Source organism: Lepidochelys olivacea (assembly GCF_965140295.1).
Source record: "Lepidochelys olivacea isolate rLepOli2 genome assembly, chromosome: 7".
Classification (NCBI taxonomy): Eukaryota; Metazoa; Chordata; order Testudines; family Cheloniidae; genus Lepidochelys; species Lepidochelys olivacea.
Window position 1 is genome coordinate 47,214,094 of NC_140417.1, and position 21,906 is coordinate 47,235,999.

General features: G+C 43.2%; 1 protein-coding gene across 1 annotated transcript in view; it reads right to left on the reverse strand.

Moving 5' to 3' along the window:
- Positions 1-21,906, reverse strand: part of DNAH1 (dynein axonemal heavy chain 1) — a 141,875-nt gene that overhangs the window by 109,068 nt on the left and 10,901 nt on the right. Inside the window, exons 2-11 of the mRNA XM_084633893.1 lie at positions 16,449-16,709; positions 15,494-15,566; positions 11,203-11,377; positions 10,384-10,540; positions 9,654-9,786; positions 6,527-6,688; positions 5,851-6,103; positions 3,134-3,291; positions 2,145-2,356; positions 317-615 (exon numbers count right to left, since the gene is read on the reverse strand). Of these exons, the coding sequence (XP_084490019.1) occupies positions 317-615; positions 2,145-2,356; positions 3,134-3,291; positions 5,851-6,103; positions 6,527-6,688; positions 9,654-9,786; positions 10,384-10,540; positions 11,203-11,377; positions 15,494-15,566; positions 16,449-16,664 (1,838 nt within the window). The 5' untranslated portion in view covers positions 16,665-16,709. The remainder of the gene's footprint in view (positions 1-316; positions 616-2,144; positions 2,357-3,133; positions 3,292-5,850; positions 6,104-6,526; positions 6,689-9,653; positions 9,787-10,383; positions 10,541-11,202; positions 11,378-15,493; positions 15,567-16,448; positions 16,710-21,906) is intronic.

Sequence of the window (21,906 nt, forward strand, 5' to 3'; positions counted from 1 at the left end):
GGCTCCAGGGTGCGTGCTGGAGACATGTCAAGAGAGACGGACGGATGGAACTGCACGAGCCCCTTGTGGAAAAACTGTGCAACACTATCCAATCTGCCATCCGCAAGGCAGTGATCCCCCTCCAAGCCTACACCAAGCAGTATGAGATGGATGGAACTGAGTTGCTCTTCATCATAAGCACCACCATGAAACCCCAACCCAAATGCAAAGTGTCACTGTAAAAATCTATGGTAATTACAAATACAAAGAGATAGCTATTCTTCCCTCCTCCACTGTTCTCCTCCAAGCCTGACCTTCCCATCTCTCCCCTCCTTACTTGTATGGGCTGTTGATGAGGTCCCCTCCCCATTCCATATCCTCTGAGCAATCCTGGACACTGCCACAAGCATCCAGCAAAAGCTGAGTGAAGCTGACCAGTGAGTCCTGGACCAGGAAGCGCACAGAGTCTTGCAAGTTGAACTTGATGAGCTCCATCAGTTTATGTAGCTTGGACATCTGGTATACACCCCAGTTGGACTGATACAGATTGTACCACCCTTTACCAATCTCCCTCAGACTGCTCTTTACTGCTATCTTGAGAGTATTGATCCAGGTGTCCTTGAGAAACAGCTGAACCTAGAACAAAGAAACATACAGTGAAGAATTTATCCTCAGAGGATTGATGGGAAAACAGTAGGGCAACTACTGACCACTGGCAGGGACCACTAGTGCCCAGTCCAATACCAATCTGCTGTGAAACAACTCATCTCCGATCCATTTTGGTTGACCAATAACCCTCATATTTATGCATACATACCCAACATATTATATATCTAGTTCCTTAACAAAGGGTCATGAAAAGGCCTGCTGTTGAGAAAACATCAGAACTGTGTTTCTCCATTTCACTTAAGCTTCTGTTTTCTATCCCCGTTGTCACAAATTAGACTAGAGGGGACCATTATGATAATATTTTAGTCTGACATCTTCCATAACACAGGTCACAGAACTTTTCTGAAATACTTCCTCTTTGATCTAGAGTCTGTCTTTTAGAGAAACATCCAGAGATGGAGAATCTACTACAACCTACCAAGGACAGAGTCCCTGCAGCTTGTAAGTATTGCTTACATTCTGTTTTCTGATATGTATGACTTTATATTTGGCCACCTTAAAATACATCGTTTGCTTGTGCCCAGTCTATCAAGCAATCCAGATTGCTCTGGATCAGCCCTTTTCATTATTTACCGCTCTCCTAATTTCTAATTTACTATTCCCCATGGTTTTCTACAGAACAGTATCAGAAGCTGTATTTCATAGGGTCCCCCATAAAACTCTCTGTAAAATATGACTGAGAAATGAGGGGTGGACATTTGTCTTCTTTTGGAACTGATTAAAGTGATGGGAAGGTGCTAACTGAAGGGCAGCAGAGTCCTGCAATGCTTTGATTCATTAAAATGCTACTAATAGTCAAACTTGTTACGTGGACTTCTGCTATTTGTGTGTAGAAATCAAATTTCAACAGTGCAAGGGGAGACAGTATTTTCTCACTGATAGAGTACAGGACTGAGGGTCAGGAGAGTTGGGGTCCTTATATACACTCTGCCTATTAAAATGAAAACACTCTTTTCCTGGCTGGTTCATATCCCAGATTGGGTGGCCTTGGGCAAGTCTCTCAACTTCTCTCTGCCTCAGTTTCCCACGAGGATAAAGCAGCCTTGTACAGTGTATGAAAGTCCTCTGGTGAAAGATATAAAAGATTTATAAGGTTTTATTGTTTTACTCTGTGGTTGTTAGTATCTAAAGCTTTTTCACTAAATTGTGTGGAAAAAATCTAACAAAACTAATAAGAACTCAAAAAAATTCTGTTTTTTCATTATCCGTGTGGTTAAAGAAGAGAGAGGATCTTAAGAAAAATCAGTATTTTTAGTGGAATCAAAGCTCTTGTTCCTTGTAACAATAAGGGGAGAAGGAATAAGAACAATTTGGAAATCTACAATGCAGATTTTGCACCATGTTTTCTAGAAAAGCTTTGTCCAAGTGCAATAAATCAATTATACAATTGCTAAGCTCTGTCTGGCATGGTCTGATTGGTATATGCCAAGAGCCCTGTTGATTGTTCTGTATCTCCCCTCCCCTTAAGCGAATGTTCCCTCCCTGTCCTTCCTTACCTGGGTGAAGGTCTGCGTCTGGATCTGTTCAAACTCCTCTAGCCGGCCATACTTAGACAAGGTTGAATGAAACAGAGACATGGCTGCAGCTTTGTTGCACTCATCCCGCACCTGCGATAAGGCAAGGATGACTTCTGGCCTGGTCAGGAGCGAGACAAAAATAAAAGATGCCTGTTGCTCATCAAATGGATAGTCTGGGATCTGGACCAGCCCTGCCAGCAAAAGAGAGTGTGTCACTTTAATAGGAAGAGAATTTTCAATCCCTTTTTAGGTTGGCTTGATTCCACAACACTTTACTCATGTCATTACATATAAGTAATCCCAACAGACACCAAGTGTTCTGCCTATTTGAAGCTGGATGAAAGGGCTGGTGTTGGCACCAAAGGTTTAGGGGACTTCATATCTCACAAACATCTGCCCTGTCCCTGCACAGAAATGGAGCCCTGACCCCAGGACAGATCTGATGTTCTGGCTCATAGGTCCATCATGAGGTTCTTTTTGGTATGGCAGGAATGGCCCAGGGATAGGGACCATGTCCCACAATGGGACTGTGCAGAGGCTGCCAGAAAGAAGAAATCAAGATTCTGAACATGAATGAAAATGAGAGGCATTCTCGCTCCCAAACATGGCCTTGAAACCTCCACTGTTTGCCTCCAGCTTTCCGCCCACTGTTAATAAAGCTGGACTGTCCATGGAATGCCTCTGCTTGTGCAATCTCACTCAAAGTGCCAAAGCCAAATTCTGTTCCCAGATACACATGTACAGTTTCCAAGGATCATTCATAACCTAACCCCCTAATGTAAATGAGTTCTCCATGCATTTGGCTGTCTACTGGTCCCCCAGAATAACTGGAAAACATACCACCTTGTACATCCTCTTGCATTATAAACCGGTGTGTCTGAAAGTCTCCCACAATAATGAAGAAATCATTTCACAGAAGGACCCTTGCAATCCAACTAGAGCTCAACTTTCTCCACCAGATCCCATACCTCTCTCTGGCACCTTCTCCTCCTCTTTCTCTGGCAGGGTGACATATGAAAACATCTGGGGCTTGGATGTGATGACTCCATCAAAGATAATCTTGTTCATGGTGCGTTCATAGTCTAGGCTCACCTCCTTTTCCAGGCATTGCAGACAGTTCAACAGACTGATGAGGATTATAAAATGAATGAACAGTGATCACTCAGATCTGCATATCTGCACCAATCCTCAAAAATCTTACCCCCAATTTATTTCTCCTGGGTTCGCTTACACTTAGCTTGCTCACTAAAAAAGATCTGAATTACATTAGCAGAGCTATGGAGGTCCAGGAACAGAACAGCAAATGATGCTGCAGGTTTGAGGTTCATTGGCAGAGAGTTGTGTGGGGCCACAGGACAAAATAGTGACATTGCAAAGGTGCCCCACCCAGCTGGGTGGGATGTGAGTGTAAGAGAGGACCAGATTTGAAGCCAGAACTAGCACTCCTTTCTCTCTCTCTCCTCCTTGCCCTCCAGTTGCTAAGTTGTCTCCCTACTAGTCTGTTCTGCTGGCACTGGTTGCAGCAAAGTGAAACTGACTAGCAGCGGATTAGGATCATCATATCTGAATCATTGCTACAGAACAAAGTGGAAGGGAAACAAGGTATGGACTGGAGGGATGTGAGAAGAAAAGTGTTACAAAGGGGGAAGAGAGACAACCTAAGGGTTGGAGAAAGCTGTGTGTGAATGCTTGGGGTATATGTGCCGTCTTCCCAAATGCCCCTCTGAATATTTACAGAAAGTATAAAATTCCTGATTTTCCTGATCCTGAACTCCAGCTGTCATTATCCTATCATGTTATTGTCTTTCACTTAAAGCACAGAGTACTTCTCTCTGGTTACATCTCTGTTCATAAACAGAGACCTTACTCTCCAGTCTAGATTGCTAAACCACACAGCTCTTCACACCTCCATGTTTCTGAGGGGGGGTCAAAGCAGTTGTTCATTCCAAGGGACTGAAGGCAATACCACCACTGGTAGATGATGATTCAGCAAGCCCAGGGACTCTAAAACTTTTCCCTAGCCTAGGCTGTATCTCAGCAGAGAAACTGTCTCATTTGTAACCAGGTTACTCCTTTCCTTTTCTATTTGATTACACAAGATTCCTGAGCATACTTTCTTTTAATTTGACGATCAGCCACAAAGGCAGTTGGCACCAGACAACTCCACAGCTCTCTGCCGACCACCAGGAAGCACTCTGCAGAGAGCTGGTGGTCCACAGCCTAATATAGGAACCATTGACAACCTGTGCTCTGGAAGCTGTTTCCAGTGTCTGTAACTGAAAATGTGCAGCTCCTATGAAAGTTTCCATCTCTCAGCATTAGCCTACTGTGACACGCTGTACCCCAAAGCAAAACCCTGGCACCCCCATATTCACCAGTGTTATATAATTGCAACAAATCTTGTACAAAATATGTCACGTGAGGTGTCAATGGAAAAGTTATGGTTTGCTGAATATGATTATCCTATTTGTATGCGTGTATCATTTTTGTATCTGAAGTTAGAAATATTGACTTTGTACCAGTATTTCAAATGTGTTTGCTCCTGGTTAACACCCACAAGGTAGTTTACATCCAGTCTAGCCAGCACATTGTGGATAAACCATTCAAGGTGATGGCCCTTTTAAGAAATACAATAGGCCATAAAAGAAGCTTACTCCCACCTGATGAATTTTTCTGCGAATGTTCTAGCCAGAATATAGGTAATGGCCCCTGCCATGACTCATCGAAGCATGCAAGAGCATGTGACCAGCTCATGTGACTCTGGACTCCATCTTGTGCCTATACTTTTCCACTAACTGTGCTGGGGGCTTTGTTTGGGACAATGAAGTTCCCCCCACAAGGCAAAAACTATAAAAGGGGGAAGTGACATCATCACTTGGCCTCACTCCCCCCACAACTCAACACCCAGAACCTTAGGAACAAGGACTGAACTGAGGATGCAGTCCCAGGCTGAAGGGATTTCTAGCCTGTGTATGGAAGATTGGTGGACTGTTTGTACCATCAGGGTGAGACACTTCTTGATTCAAATCCTGTCTAGTAGACAGAACTTGGATTGAGATTTCATTTTATTTCTTAGGTAACCAACTTTGATCTGTATGCTATTTCTTACAATCACTTAAAAATGTATCTTTCTGTAGTTAATAAATTTGTTTTATATTTTTTTACCTAAAACAATGTGTTGTTTGAAGTCCAAAGGGAAATCTGCTCAAGAACAGGGGATGGTGCGATGTCCTGTCCACATTGAGGGAGGGGCGGACTGGGTGATAAACGTATACTGGTCAGGTTTCTGACCAGGGCAAGACCGTACAGCTCTGGGGTTCTAGGCTGGGGAGCTGTGGGGAACTGGCTGGAGCCTCTCTATTGTTGGTTCATGGGTGGCTGGTAAAAGCACACCTGTAACACAGCTGGGTGTGTCCCTGCCTATGAATGTTTGTGTGAGGGCAGGATCTGAAGGGATCTGCAGCTTGTGTGAGAGCAGCACAGTGTGAGAGAGAGCCCAGGTTGGAAAGACAAAGGGCTCAGCGGTACCCCAGTTCCAGGTTGCACCCCAGGGAAGACAGTCACACCTACCCTATACTGTACCACTATGCAGACATCCAGTAAGGTACATTGAAAGCACAGCAATGATCTGAGTCTTTCAATGAGCCTGTTCTAGCCCCCAGGGAAGAATCAATGGGATATTCACCGTATCTCCTTTCTCAGGTGTGAAGTGCTCATTGCCAGCTGCTTCATTCTACCTAGGCTCTTCTCATTAATGCTCCTCAGCCCATCCACAGGCATGCAGTCCACATACAGATTGTACAGCAACAACGCCTGCGTTTTCTTACGTAGGGTATTGGCGGAAACCACTCGCTGGGCAAACACATGGGGGTCTTCCGCAAGAAACAGCAGACGGACTCGTGGCACCCAGTACTGACATGGCATAAGAGGGGCTCTCCCTGGGGGGAAAGAAGGGAAGACATAAATAACACACGCTGGGGTCCACAGTGAATGCAGAAATCAGATTCCCTATTTATTGTAGCCAATAGATTGAATATGCAATCAGGGTCAGGATGGGGTGGTGGCAGTACAAGAGACTGCCAAATGAGGGATCAGAGTTCAGGTCTGGGTTGGCAGGGGATTGCAGTGCTGAAAAGGCATCATTCTTAACCCCTGCAAATGGTGGGTACTTCGAATATCCCCAAATTACCCACATTACCCCCAAATGGCATTGTTCCAGGAAAAATTATGTCCAGTCCTCCAATGGTGGGGAAGAAGAGGGAAAAGTATTATCACAATGCAGGGCCCTGGTGGTGGAAATGGAAGCAAACAGAGGTAAATGAACGTCTCCCATCTCCTAATGAACCCTAGTCAGAACACACCTTCTGGAGTTACTCCTCCATTTAGAATAGGCCTCCCTTCTTCATCCCGTACCATTCCCCTCTCGTTTGTCTTATGTACCAAGTACAGTTTTGTCTCCTTGTCATAATCCAGGACACCAACGCTGACCCACTTATAGATCAACTCGTGGCTTTTGGGATCCTCTGATGGAAGATATAATCATTACAATTCACAAAAGTAAAATGCTACATGAAAACTTTTAAAAAACACCATTATAGACGCTCAAACGATACGTAAACCACAAATAAAAAAAACCCAGTAAGATAACAACAAACAGAGTAAAAGAGGCAGTTAGAGACAAAAAGACATCATTTAAAAATTGGAAGTCAAATCCTACTGAGGAGAATTGAAAGGAACGTAAACTGGCACGTCAAGGATAAATAGATAATTAGGCAGGCTAAAAAAGAATTTGAAGAGCAAAAGGCACAAAAACTAACAGCAATTTTTTTTAAATACATCAAAAGCAGGAAGCCTGCCAAGCAATCAGTGCTAAAGGAGCACTCAAGGAAGACAAGACCACTGAGGAGAAGCCAAGTAAATTCTCTGTATCTGTCTTCAATGCAGAAGAAGTGAGGGAAATTCCCATACCTGAGCCATTCTTTTTAGGTGACAAATCCGAGGAACTGTCCCAGACTGAGGTGAAAGTAGAGGAGGTGTTGGAACAAATTGATAAATTAAACAGTAATAAGGCACCAGCAGCAGATGAGATTCACCCAAGAATTCTGAAGGAACTTAAAAGATGAAATTGCAGAACTACTAACTGTGATACATCACCTACCACTTAAATGAGCCACTGTACCAGCCTGTGATTGGAGGATAGCTAATATAATGCTGATTTTTAAAAAAAAAGTTCCAGAGGTGATCCTGGCAATTACAAGCCTGTAAGCTTAACTTCAGTATCAGGCAAATTGGTTGAAACTCTAGTAAAGAACAAAATTATCAGAGGCACAGATGAACACGATGTGTTGGGGAAGAGTCAACGTGATTTTTGTAAAGGGAAATCATGCCTCACCAATCTATTAGAATTCTTTGAGGGAGTCAATACACATGGTGTTTAGTAGGATCAGTGGATACTGTGTACTTGGACTTTCAGAAAGCATTTGACAAGGTCCCTCACCAAAGACTCTTAAGCAACGTAAGCTGTCATGGGATAAGAGAGAAGGTTCTCTCATGGATCAGTTACTGGTTAAAAGACAGGAAACAAAGGGTAGGAATAAACGGTCAGTTTTCACAGTGGAGAGAGGTAAATACCAGGGCCCACAATGATATGTACTGGGACCAGAGCTCTTCAATGTATTCATAAATGATCTGGAAGAGGGGTTAACTGAGGTTGCAAAGTTTGCAGATGATACAAAAATCACTCAACTGCTAAGTCCGAAGTTGACAGAGAGGAGGTACAAAGGGATCTCACAAAACTGGGTGACTGGGCAACAAATGGTGGATGAAATTCAGCATTGATAAATACAAAGTAATGCACATTGGAAAACATAATCTCAACTATACATGCAAAATGATGAAGTCTAAATGAGATGTAGCCAGCAGAAAGAGAGCTTTGAGCCATTGTGGATTGTGTAGTTCTCTGAAAACACCTGCTCAATGTGCAATGGCAATTAAAAAACTAACAGAATGTTAGGAACTATTAGGAAAGGGATAGATAACAAGACAGAAAATATCACAATGCCACATGCCATATAAAGCCATGGTACACACACATCTTGAATACTGCGTGCATTTCTGCTTGCTCCATCTCAAAAAGGATATATTGGAATTGGAAACAGCATAGTGAATGGAAACAGCTTTCATGTGAGGAGAGATTAAGAAGACTGGGATTCTTCAGCTTAGAAAAGAGATGACTAAGGGGGGATATGATAGAGGCCTATCAAATCATGAACGGTGAGGTGAAAGTGAAAAGGATGTGTTATTTATCCGTTCACATAATACAAGATAACCATGTGAACCATTCATTCACATAACACAAGATAAACACATAACCATGGGTCACCCAAGGAAGTACTTTTTCATACAATGCACAGTCAACCTGTGGAGCTCATTGTCAGGGAATGTTGTGAAGGCCAAAAGTATAACTGGGTTCAAAAAAGAATTAGATGAGTCTATGGTGGATAGGTTCATCAATGGCTATTAACCAATATAGTCAGGGATACAGCCCCCTGCTCTGGGTGTCTAAACCTCTGAGTGCTAGGAGCTGGGACTGGATGATGGGGGATGGATCACTCTATAAATTACCCTGTTCATTCTTTTCATTCCTTCTCAAGCATTTGCCACTGGCCAATGGAACAGATACTGGGCTAGATGGACCATTGATCTGACCCAGTATGGCTGTTCTTAGGCTCTTACGTTCTAAAAGGGTTTAGTTGATTCTCACAAGGTATTGTGGCAGGTAAGATTTCCCAATCAAAATAACTGGGCTGAAGTTGCTCCTCTTCACTGTCATATGTCCCGTAAGGTCAACCTCAGTTGCTTTGAGTTGAAGATTTTCTTTAAAAAATAAATAAATAAAATAAAGTACCCCAGCACAACAACGCAGAATAGTCATGCATGCAATTGCTTCCTGACATTCACTCCATGTATTCTTCCCGTTGTTTAAGTTCTGGAACAACAGGACTGAATAACACACACGGCGGCTCCAATTTTCAGAAGAGCCTCAACTTGGCATCCAGTTTTGCACCCACAAGTAAACACGGACATGTTTCATAGTATTTAGACTTCTAACTTATTGATTTGCAGGTCTGATCAGAGAATTAAACATTTAAGTACTATAAAATTAGCCTGCAATTATTTCTTGGCACAGAAATGTGGTTGCAAAATCAGAAGCTATTTCTAAAAACAAGATCCAATGAATGCTTGGCAGATCTGAGAGCAGAACTCAGTTCTCCTGACTCCTAGTCTCCTGCTCTAACCACTAGAGCCTGTTACCCAAGTACTCACTCTTATTTAATCATCTCTCTGTTCCATTCATCAACATTATATTCATCTAAGTTGGAAAGTTCCATTCCAAATGCTAACCATTCTATTGCAACGATACTGTAAGTGTCATTAGCCCAATGTCACTGTGTAGAGCACCCAAACTATAGCTCATTCATGCTTTACCGTGTCCCAGTTGATCATCTGTAGGTAAAAGCGCTTTTCCGGGAACTGGTTTTCTGTCTTGAGATCCTGGCTCCAACCCCAGCAAGAGCCACTCTTCTGGAGTCCGGCAGTCATACTCTTCATCATCAAATATCTACATAGGCAAGACAATGTAAGCAATGGAAATGAATCCCTGCTTGGGGAAGAAGATAACAACATGGCATAGAAATTTATGAGAAGAAAAGAAACACGTACAGGGGGAAACAGCAAAGGTGCAGAAACCACATAATGTGTTGCCTTATGAAGGACTTATTTCCAAGAGTGGTGTCTAGACTAGTCCTTCTCTTCTAGATAGTAGAGAATGGGGAGGAGATTCTCAACTGGAGAAATTCCAAGCAACCAATGCTGCTGACAGTTGCATTCAGAAGGAAATCTGTATTTGTGTAATATTGGTATTAAAGAAGCCTAAACAACTGTCTTTGGAACAGTCCTGTGAGATGCTGAGCTCCTTCAAGTCCCATTGACTGTAATGAAAGTTGTGGGCACGCATTAACTTACAGGGGGCGCTCAGCACCGTGCAGGATTGAATACTATGGATCCCTAGCCCCCATGGCTTCTATTCTAAAATATTCACCTGTCCATCTCTGTTTCTTACTAAATCAAAAGTAGTCATCATGTACCCTGCTCTTTTCAGTGAGTCCCGAGAGTGTCAGTAGTAATGCAGATGACAGTTCTGAAGCTGCTCGCTTACCTGTAGTGGGAGGTAGATGGGAAAGAGAGGATCTCTCTTTTGCTCAATGGTTGGCATATTGTCAGGGTCTTGGTGCCTGGGCATCAGCTGATTGGAATCTATCCCCTCATTGGCTAATAGCTGAGCAATATCTAGTTTGAGATATAGCCGTCTTCTCCTAGTTAGGCATCAATGAGATTGAATGGTTATGCTTAATGACGTTATATGAATTGTCATTATTCAATTGTCTTTCAGTCTGCTACAGGGAAGGATGTCTGTGCTAATAACTACAGGTTCAATATGGCACCAAGGCAGTAACAATTGGACACTACCCAGAAGGCAGAACAGATTGATGGAACTTTTAATACTATACTGAACAACACATTGTGGGTGGAATTTTCTGAAGTGCTCAGGGTTGGCCTAACTCTGCACCCACTGACTTCAATGGGAGTTTTACCATTGACCCCAGTGGGAGCAGAGTTAGGCCAAGGCTGAGCACTTTGAAAATTCCATCCTAAGGCATTTATTCTAGGGGATCACTCCTGCATTGTCAGAGATGGTCTGAGTGATCTCAGAGGTCTTTCCCATCTCCAACATCTACAAAGCACAATAACCTTAAGTCATTCTGTCAAAATGTGATCCTCTCTCTATGCAACCTAGGTCTACAGCATTGTGCAGGTGTCAAGGGGTAAGGCTAAACCCTACAATAAAACACTGTCCCTCTTGAAACATTATCTACATAGCACTTCCACATCTTCAGAACGAAATTCAATACCCGGTACTTGTGTGACTATTCGATGTATACAACAGCTATCACATTGTCCCCCTTCTTGAGGTTACCTCTCTATCTCAATCTTCCGAGGGCACTGTCCTGGCAGCCCCTGAAAGGGAAGCTGCACCTTTGGCTTAAATGCTTGCAGTGGGTAGTCTGACTTGGCTAGGATCTCAGTGGTTGGTCCAATCACTTGTTTGTCCAGGTAAGACTCAATGTTCTCGGGAGTCTCAAATGTTGTCACTGACATCAAACAAAAAAACAAGCGAAGACCTAAGTTCATAAAACAATGTCTCTACGTTCACATGCACATACACACAGACAGACAAACTATGCCACCCCTCAGGGTGCACATGTGGGCAATCTACAAGAGTCAGAGCGACTGTACTACACGAGTGAGTGGAGGAGTTAAGCAGACCCTGAGTCAGGCTGTACTGATGAGTGGAAGCCAACCTTGTTTTCTCCCTAGCTTTCTTTGTTTGTGTGCTTATACATGTTATTGTGTATATATAATATCAAAACAACACTATGGGCTCAGTGCCAGCAATAATGTGCATTAAGAATTACTATAAAGCATGTGGATAGGGCTTTGGACTGAGACACAGGAGACCTGGGCAAAACCATTAATCTACCCGGTACCTCAGCTCCCCATTGGTAGAATGGAGAAGATACTTTCCTACAGGGTTATTCTGAAGGTAAGATTAATTAATAACTGAGGTACTCAGATACTATGGTGATAAGAGGCAAATAAATCTAGACTGAGAGCAAGTCAGATAACCAGTAAATTCTGAAGTGCTTACTCATGTTTTATTCAGGCAAACCTCAAAAGGAGTCAGCCATTCAGTTCTCACTCAAGCAAAATTTCCATTCACTTCAACTGGAGTTTGTCTGATTAAGGACTGAATACAAACTGACTAACAATGTCAGGACTTTGGCCTATTGTCTTCAGTGGGAAGTGTGCTCTAACAACAAGTAAAGATCTCCAAGGCTTTGGCCCAAAGAAAATCATCATCTTAGATAACCTATAAATAAAACATAAATGTTTAGATGACTAAGTATACCATCATTAGCTGCAAATAAAAGAACTGCAAGAAGCTGGGAATTTGATGTTTTACCTGAAATAAATAATTAGCTGCAAGATGTAAAGAGCATCATCTCCTTGGAGAGAGCCTAACACAGACCTAAAAATAAGATAAAGGACTTTGAACGAGCGTGGGCTCTTTTAATCTCTTACTTGAGAAACTTTCATACTGGTCAAGGAGAAACTTAGGATTGGGGTCTTAAATTGGACACCTGGATGTGATTAGTTGAAACAATAGTAAAAACTAAAATTCTCAGTCACATAGGAGAACATAAATTGTTGCGCAAAAGTCCGCATGGTTTCTGTAAAGGGAGATCATGTCTTACTAATCTATTAGAGTTCTTTGAGGGGGTCAGCAAACATGTGGACAAGGGGGATCCAGTGGACAGAAAGCCTTTGACAAGGTCCCCCACCAAAGGCTCTTACGTAAATTAAGTTGTCATTGGATAAGAGGGAGATCCTTTCATGGATTGAGAACTGGTTAAAAGACAGGGAACAAAGGGTAGGAATAAATGGTAAATTTTCAGAATGGAGAGGGGTAACTAGTGGTGTTCTCCAAGGGTCAGTCCTAGGACCAATCCTATTCAACCTATTCATAAATGATCTGGAGAAAGGGGTAAACAGCGAGGTGGCAAAGTTTGCAGATGATACTAAACTGCTCAAGATAGTTAAGACCAAAGCAGACTGTGAAGAACTTCAAAAAGATCTCACAAAACTAAGTGATTGGGCAACAAAATGGCAAATGAAATTTAATGTGGATAAATGTAAAGTAATGCACATTGGAAAAAATAACCCCAACTATACATACAATATGACAGGGGATAATTTAGCTATAACTAATCAGGAGAAAGATCTTGGAGTCATCGTGGATAAGTTCTCTGAAGACGTCCACGCAGTGTGCAGTGGCAGTCAAAAAAGCAAACAGGATGTTAGGAATCATTGAAAAAGGGATAGAGAATAAGACAGAGAATATCTTATTGCCCTCATATAAATCCATGGTATGCTCACATCTTGAATACTGCACACAGATGTGGTCCCCTCATCTCAAAAAAGATATACTAGGATTAGAAAAGGTTCAGAAAAGGGCAACTAAAATGATTAGGGGTTTGGAACGGGTCTTATATGAGGAGAGATTAAAGAGGCTAGGACTTTTCAGCTTGAAAAAGAGGAGACTAAGCGGGGATATGATAGAGGTATATAAAATCATGAGTGGTGTGGAGAAAATGAATAAGGAAAAGTTATTTACTTGTTCCCATAATATAAGAACTAGGGGCCACCAAATGAAATTAATGGGCAGCAGGTTTAAAACAAATAAAAGGAAGTTCTTCTTCACACAGCGCACAGTCAACCTGTGGAACTCCTTGCCAGAGGAGGTTGTGAAGGCTAGGACTATAACAGGGTTTAAAAGAGAACTGGATAAATTCATGGAGGTTAAGTCCATTAATGGTTATTCGCCAGGATGGGTAAAGAATGGTGTCCCTAGCCTCTGTTTGTTTGTCAGAGGGTGGAGATGGACGACAAGAGAGAGATCACTAAATCATTACCTGTTAGGTTCACTCCCTCTGGGACACCTGGCATTGGCCACTGTCGGTAAACAGGATACTGGACTGGATGGACCTTTGGTCTGACCCAGTATGGCTGTTCTTATGTACTTATGTATTAAGGTTGTTAATGACGTTGGACCCCATCCTGCAACTTGCTCTGTGTACTTGGATCTTGGTGCCCATATAAATCCCTACAGACATTAAAGCAATTGTGGAGAGCTGTTTGCAGGATCGGGGCCTTTGAAACCAATTCTGTGAGGCACTGAGCATCTGCAGTTTTCACTGAAGGCAAAAATGCTGATGTCAATAATATTTCAGGATCAGAGTCCTTGTAACACAAAAATACCAATCTAACATTTGCTTTTTATAAAAATAACATTTAAACTAATGTAGATCAATCCTAAACAGGCCGCTCTATATATTTAATCTCCGTTTTACTCATATCATTAATCAAATATTGTACTGAATCATGAATTGTCCATATCAACATACAGGTTTATGATTTTTTTGAAGATTTGCCTTTACTGAAGAGTGAATAAAGCATAGAGGTTTTAACAAAATATCTTTAACCTTGCACAAATGTTGGTTTGGTTTCTTCAGAGAACTGCCCTGGTTTATATCTATTGTCAGTAAATGCTACTATTCCCACTGTGGCCTTCCACTTCATTGAAATCTATGAAGCTATTCATTGCAGCACTTTGTGCATTATCAGTTATTTATGTCAATACTTAGTGTGTCATCAGCATTTATACTTACAGCCTGATTTTTCCCCATTATATAAGTAGCATATCATAAATAAAGACCTGTCTCCACTGGTTAGGGATGAGTCGGTCTTGTCAAGATTCACTTGTGGATGAAGTCATTTTCCCTTACTCAGGACAATCAAGAGCACATCTAAAGCACAGTAAGGTGATATATGGCTTCCATCTCTCCCCAGCCTACAATCCAAATAACCAGACTATGCCCTGCGGGTCTGCCAGGCTCTGGGGAAGGGAAAGATCCTTTCCTCTCATAGCCTCTCTATGGCCATACTCCAGCCTCCAGGACATGTGTACCATTTGCAAGTGGGAAAGAAGTGGCAGATCCCTTTTTCCAATACACAAAGCTCCACTGCAGAGTGAGTGTGGAGCTGGAGTCCAGAGCATGCAAAAGGCTGGGACGGGGGGCGCGGGGGGCGAGGAGGAGGGGAAGGTGTACATTTCCTGCCTGGCCAACTCCGGCACCCCCCACAGCAGTAATGGACACATTCCACTGCTGTTGGTAACCTCTGTGCCTACGGAGTGCGGGTTGAGCCTCATATTCAGGCATAATGGACCCGTGAAGGACAGAGTACTCCGAGTGACATTAATCTTGTTATTCTTCCCAGGGTACCCCACAGGTCTAGCTACAAGAGTCGCCTCCTAAGATTAGGTATGGACCCAAATGCTCTGTGGACATCACAGGGGCCAGAAATACCCTGACAGTTGGTAAATCGCTTTTTACTCATGAAGGGGATCATTCTACTGACCTGGGGGTTCACTTCACTCCACCATTCCCAAGTGATTCCATCACCTTGGGATCATCCTTGGCTTTGAGAACAGAATCATGGGAATATTTCCAGTGCTTTTCTAGCCTAAAGTAATCAGCTGAAGCACTAATTTCCCAGCATGCCTAGTGCTACCAACATGAACCCTTTAAGGCCCCATTTCCCAGCATGCCTACAGGCAGTGGCATTATTCTTTTCAGTGCATTTACCTTTTGGCGTGTGCTGCTCAAGATCAGCCTGTCTCAGTAAATCCTTGTACACACTGGGACCAGCGCAAACATCCTGCAAATCCAGCACATAAAAGAATATCACCAGGGCAAGTCAGAGATAAGAGAGAGGGTCCACAGAGAGTAACAGAGAAAGAGAGGGTAGTAAGGGGATCCATAGAGAGTGTCATACAGGGAGAGGAAGAAAGAACCTTCAGTGAGGGCTTGAAGTACTAGAGTTAGAGAGGACATGCTGAAACATAGAGTGCCATGGATAAAGGCTCTAAGTGGCAAAGGGAGTATCTCCGGAAAGGGATAGGGCACATAGCACCACAAACACAGAGGCAGGGGATTTTTAATAGAATGCAGCCTGAAACCAACCAGAGATATCTAGAGAGAGGGCCAAAGAACAAGGAAGCCAGTTGGGCTATGCTTATTTACACCAACTTAAGATCTGGCCTCATACATTTACTAGCCCACGGAGTTCCGTGCCCTGCCCACAATAACATGATCATACACGGCATACTGTGACTGCCTTGAGAGTCAGCCCCCCAGCCAGTAATTCAAGGACATCATGAATTGTGATAGACAAAGCATTGCTGCTTTACCCCCGAAAAGTCAAATCCTATGAGGGCTCTGACCTAGGGGAACAGCTGCAGAATGGGAGACAAGATGCATGGGCCTGGCATTGTTGCCTGCTCCCTGCCTTGCTCTGAGCAGATTGGGTGAAGAGATAGACCAAAGGAGGAGCCGAGGGGGAAAAATTATGGGCAAGAGAAAAGACAACAAGAAAGCCAAGGAGTTCTGTGATTGGTGGGTGTCATTCTAAGCTGTAGTCCTATTTTCTGCATGAGTAAACCTTGCAGATTATCTGCTTTTCACATGGATCCTTACATCTAGGATGATCTGTGAATCTCCAATAGAAAAGATGAAGAAAGAGGAGGCTCTTTGCACTTACCCCCAAGAAAGCTGTGGCTCCTGGATAGAGCACATCAGAGTAAAATCCTTTTTGTTTAATCATTGGGTATTTCCTGTTGGTCCCCCTGTAGATGCTTTCTGCTGGGCTTGAGCTGGCTCCTGGGCTGGGGTCCAAGACCTGAGCCTGGCTGTTGGAATGAGGAGAATAGGGGCTCCTCCCCAGCGAGTTTGTCAATTCTTTCTTTGTCTTATCCATCCTCTCCACCAGTCAGAGGAAAGGTGCTATGAAGCGATCCTGGGCCTTATGGAAAGGAAACCGATAGATACGGTTAACACGGTGTCTCCACCACTTGTAAAATACCTCTCAGCATTTTTTTACATAGCTGGTTCGCTAAGCAGATGAGCGGGTAACGAGGTGCACCTGACCCTCTGCCATGATCCCACACTTTACTTTTATGGCCTGGTGGCCATCTGTCTCACACACCTGATTGGATGGCTCACTAACCCAGGGCAAAAGGGGAACTTCATTATTCCACACAGGTTTCGGAGGAGAAACCAACAGCGGATGTGTTAAAAGCTGCTTTCCTGAAACTGCAGGGACTTCCCAGCATCCAAGAGGCGGCCAGCAGAACTGGAGCAACCCAGGCCTGCACTGAAACTACCAAATAAGCCCCTATGAGCTATAAGCCCCTATTAGGTATGTAGGGGCTTTACCAAATCCCTTAAGGGTAACAGTCCCTTCCAAACTTAACTTAATTCTAGTAAACTTAAAACCAGATACCCCACCCAGCTAGGCCCAGATGTAAATTCTGACTCTGTCTCAGACAATTAAAGCAGAGGTGTCTATGTGAGGACTGCTGAATATTAAAATATAGCCAGAAGCTCCCCGCTCCTTTTTACTGCAGGGGATTTCTTTTCTTTTCTTTTTTTGCTGGTGATCTCAACTCAAAATTTCTGTTCCTCCATCAGGGAAGAGACCAGTACAGGCAAATATTATCGATGTGTGCATTTATTTTTCATACAAAAAAACTTTACATAACTGCAGATGCTAAAGAAGTGCAGCTTTCAGACACGTGGCAAGATGCTAATGTAAAACCAAGGGCTGCAATATTCAGTCCTGAAGTAAGGGCTTGTCTAAATACAAAAACGTTACTGCTCCAACTAAACTGGACTAGTTAAAGTACTACAGCTCCCTTAGTGTTGATGCAGTTATACAGATATAAAGATGTTTATCCTGCTATAGCTTATTACCATACATGTATGGGAATTCTACATCATAATGCCTCTGAAGGCTATTTCTGGCTATTTCTGAAGGCTATTGCACCAGTCCGTGCTCACAGCTGGGCCTGAAGTCTAGCCTACGGGTGGGCAAACTTTTTGGCCTGAGAGCCACATCTGGGAAATAGAAATTGGATGGCGGGCCATGAATCCTCACAAAATTGGAGTTTGGGTGCGAGAGGGGGTGAGGGCTCTAGTTGGGGGTGTGGGCTCCTGGTTGGGGCCAGAAATGAGAAGTTCAGGGGCTAGGAGGGGGCTCTGAACTGAGGCAGGGGGTCAGGGTGCGGGAAGGGGTTCAGGCCCCAGCTGGAGGTGTGGGCTCTGGGGTGGGGCTGGGGATGAGAGGTTTGGTGTCCAGAAAGATGCTCCAGGCTGGGATCAAGGGGTTTGGAGGGCAGGAAGGGGGATCAGGGCTGGGCAGGGGGTTGGGGCGTGAGGAGAGGTTCAGGGGTGCAGGCTCTGAGCGGCACTTACCTCAAGCGGCTCCCGGAAGCAGCAGCATGTCCCTTCTCCGGCTCTTACACAGAGGTGCATCCAGGCAGCTCTGCACACTGCCCGGTCCACAGGCACAGCCCCTGCAACTCCTGTTGGAGCACCGGAGGGGGCCATTGGAGTGCCTAGGAGCTGGAGCAGGACAATGCCACAGCTTCTGGGAGCCACATGGTGCGACCCCCGACCCTGTGCCCCAGCTGGAGCACCAGAGGGGGCAAGTCCCAGACCCCGCTCCCCAGTGGGAGCTCGCGGGCCCACTTAAAACGGCTCATGGGCCGGATCCAGCCCATGGGCCATAGTTTACCCACCCCTGGGTCTAGTTGTAAGTAAAGAATAGCCCATATTCTTCCCATGGTTTGTTTAGTCTGGAGAAGAGAAGACTGAGAGGGGACATGATAACAGTTTTCAAGTACATTAAAAGTTGTTACAAGGAGGAGGGAGAAAAATTATTCTCTTTAACTTCTGAGGATAGGACGAGAAGCAATGAGCTTAAATTGCAGCAAGAACAGTTTAGTTTGGATATTAGGAAAAACTTCCTAACTGTCAGGGTGGTTAAGCACTGGAATAAATTGCCCAGGAAGGTTGTGGAATCCCCATTACTGGAGATTTTTAAAAGCAGGTTAGACCAACACCTGTCAGGAATGGTCTAGGCAATACTTAGTCTTGTGAGTGCAGGGGACTGGACTAGATGACCTCTCAAGATCCATTCCACTCCTATGATTCTGTGATTCTATGATTTACAGAGATGCCTGTTCTGCATGCCAGGAAAGACCTGTAGTTCTGTCTGGTTTAATCCTGGGGGATAAAATATTTGCTCAACAATCTGCTGGTTGAGAGTTTACCAACTTGCCATAGTAGATCTTCATTAAAAAGGTCTTGTCAAGGCTTATAGTCTAAAACTAGTGCTGTCGCTGTTTTGGGTTTCACTGTCACTCAGAGGCACATACCTTTGCCTACTGAGACACTCTGCTCTGTTCTTGAATGCAGATAGTGAAGTGAAATTTACAAAACATCCTATCTGCTCTGTTCAGAGAGTATGAATTTTGTAAATTTCAACTAGCTGCCTGGCAACAAGAATGGATCAGGCACACACAGAAAGGAAAGCATTACATACACACCTAAGATAGTAAGGAACAACTGCACACAGGTTTGTTATTGTAGTGTTCAAATCAGTGAACAATTTTGAGTGATTTTTTTTAAAATCAACGGATAAATTAAGATTACCATGATGTAAGTAAATGAGTGAAGTGAAACATGTTAGCATGATTGACAGTTTCTGCCCAGGACTGAAACAGCATATGCTGCTACAGGTCAGGGCTGAGTTCCATTGACAGCTGTGTGGAGGAAGCATGTACCACAGTGGGCCTGATTCTCCACTGCTTTACACCTTGTGTAGTCATTTACACCTCCAGAATGTCCTTTATGATCACTAAATTTATTCACCAATTTAAATAAACTCCTATTCAGCATCCTGTTCAAAAAGATCCATCTGCCAGACCCTCACAGATGCACAAGAGAAGACGATAATGTATATGCCTGCCTAATGTAACATTGACACACTGTCCAAAATCAGATCTTGAAAAATTTTCTAGCCACCTACCGGACAAAGAATTAAAATGATTAGCCAGAGTTTGATACAGGTAATAGAGAATGGGTGCACTAGCAAATCCAGAGAAAATCCCAGTCCCCTGCAACCCAAGCTTCTGGAGGATGCTTGGGATTTCTACCGGAGTGCTCTTCCTGGATCCTGCTTGGGGGTTCCATATTTCATATCAGACTCTAGCTAGTAGACATTTAATAAATCAGATGCTCACTCCACAGCCTGCCTTTTCTTCCACATCCACAGCCTCTGGGCTGGTTTAAATGGAAGAGGTTCTCAGATACTCTACCTCTCAGCCTCCTAACTGAGGCAAATGAGGGGCAGGGGGTCCAAAGGTATACTCTACCTCCCTCAACCTCTGCTTTTTGGATCCTCTTCCTCAAGAGTTGCCTCTGCTGCTGCTCACAGCTATCACAGGCAGCTGCAATGTGAAACTGACATTATTCTGGACAACTTCCTTGCTTCCAAAAGAGTTCTGAATGCTATCAGTGAAACTGCCCCTAGTCTTGTTAATTTCATTCTACTGCTGCTGCAGCGTTCTCAGTGAAGCCATCTCTATGCAGACTCAGCAGGTTATACACACTTCATATTTAGAAGATTATTTTATTTGGAACCACAAGGGCTGGAAAACTTTTCTTTGAGGAGAAGATTTTCAAAGGCACAAATGGGAGTTAAACACAAAATTCTCATTGAAAGTCAAAATCTTCTGAAAGCATCAGTTATGCAGAAGTTGATGATACAGCCTCCACACACATGTGCACACTCACACTTCCCAGATATTTGCCAAAGAAAGTTTCCCCACACACCACTAGCAAATGGATAGCTGGCTTTGTCAAGTCCTAAACCATTTTACTACAATAAGCATTTTAACACATCTTTCCAGCAGTTCACTACTCATTATCTAGTCAAAGGAAACAAAGTTTCCAGGTGTGAAATGATATGTGGCTTTGTTTTTATATATATATACACACACAGAGAGATAGATATAGATGCACACACATACACACACGCACATATGTACAGATATAGATACACACACTGTCATAAATATAAAGGGAAGGCTAACCACCTCCTGGCCAGAGGAAAAACCCTTTCACCTGTAAAGGGTTAAGAAGCTGAAGATAACCTCTCTGGCACCTGACCAAAATGACCAATGAGGAGACAAGATACTTTCAAAGCTGGAGCAGGCGGGAAACAAAGGGTTCTCTCTGTCTGTGTGTTTTTCTTTTGCTGGGACCAGAGCAGGAATGCAGGTCAGAACTCCTGTAAAGGGTTAATAAGCAATCTAGTTAGATATGCGTTAGATTCTGTTTTCTTTAAATGGCTGGTAAAATAAGTTGTGCTGAATGGAATGTATATTCCGGTTTTTGTGTCTTTTTGTAACTTAAGGTTTTGCCTAGAGGGATTCTCTATGTTTTAATCTGATTACCCTGTAAGGTATTTACCATCCTGATTTTACAGAGGTGATTCTTTTACTTCAATTAAAATTCTTCTTTTAAGAACCTGATTGCTTTTTTCCTTGTTCTTAAGATCCAAGGGTTTGGGTCTGTGTTCACCTATGCAAATTGGTGAGGATTTTTATCAAGCCTTCCCCAGGAAAGGGGGTGTAGGGCTTGGGGGGATTTTGGGGGGAAAGACATTTCCAAGGGGGCTCTTTCCCAGTTATATTTGTTAGATGCTTGGTGGTGGCAGCAATAAAGTCCAGGGACAAAAGGAAAAATAGTTTGTACCTTGGGGAAGTTTTAACCTAAGCTGGTAAAAATAAGCTTAAGGGGTTTTTTATGCAGGTCCCCACACCTGTACCCTAGAGTTCAGAGTGGGGAAGGAACCTTGACACACATTGGTATAGATATATCTGTGTGTGTATATATCTTTATCTGTATATATGTGTGTGTGTGTATCTACATCTATCTATATCTATAACTGTGTTTGTGTATATGTGTATCTATTTCTATATGTGTGTATGTATGTGTGTGTGTATGTGTATATCTGTGTGTGTATAGATCTATATCTACATTTGTGTGTGTATATCTACATATCTATATGTATATCTCTGTGTGTGTATCTATATCTGTGTGTGTGTGTGTATGTGTATGTGTGGGTATATATATATAATCATAGAATACTA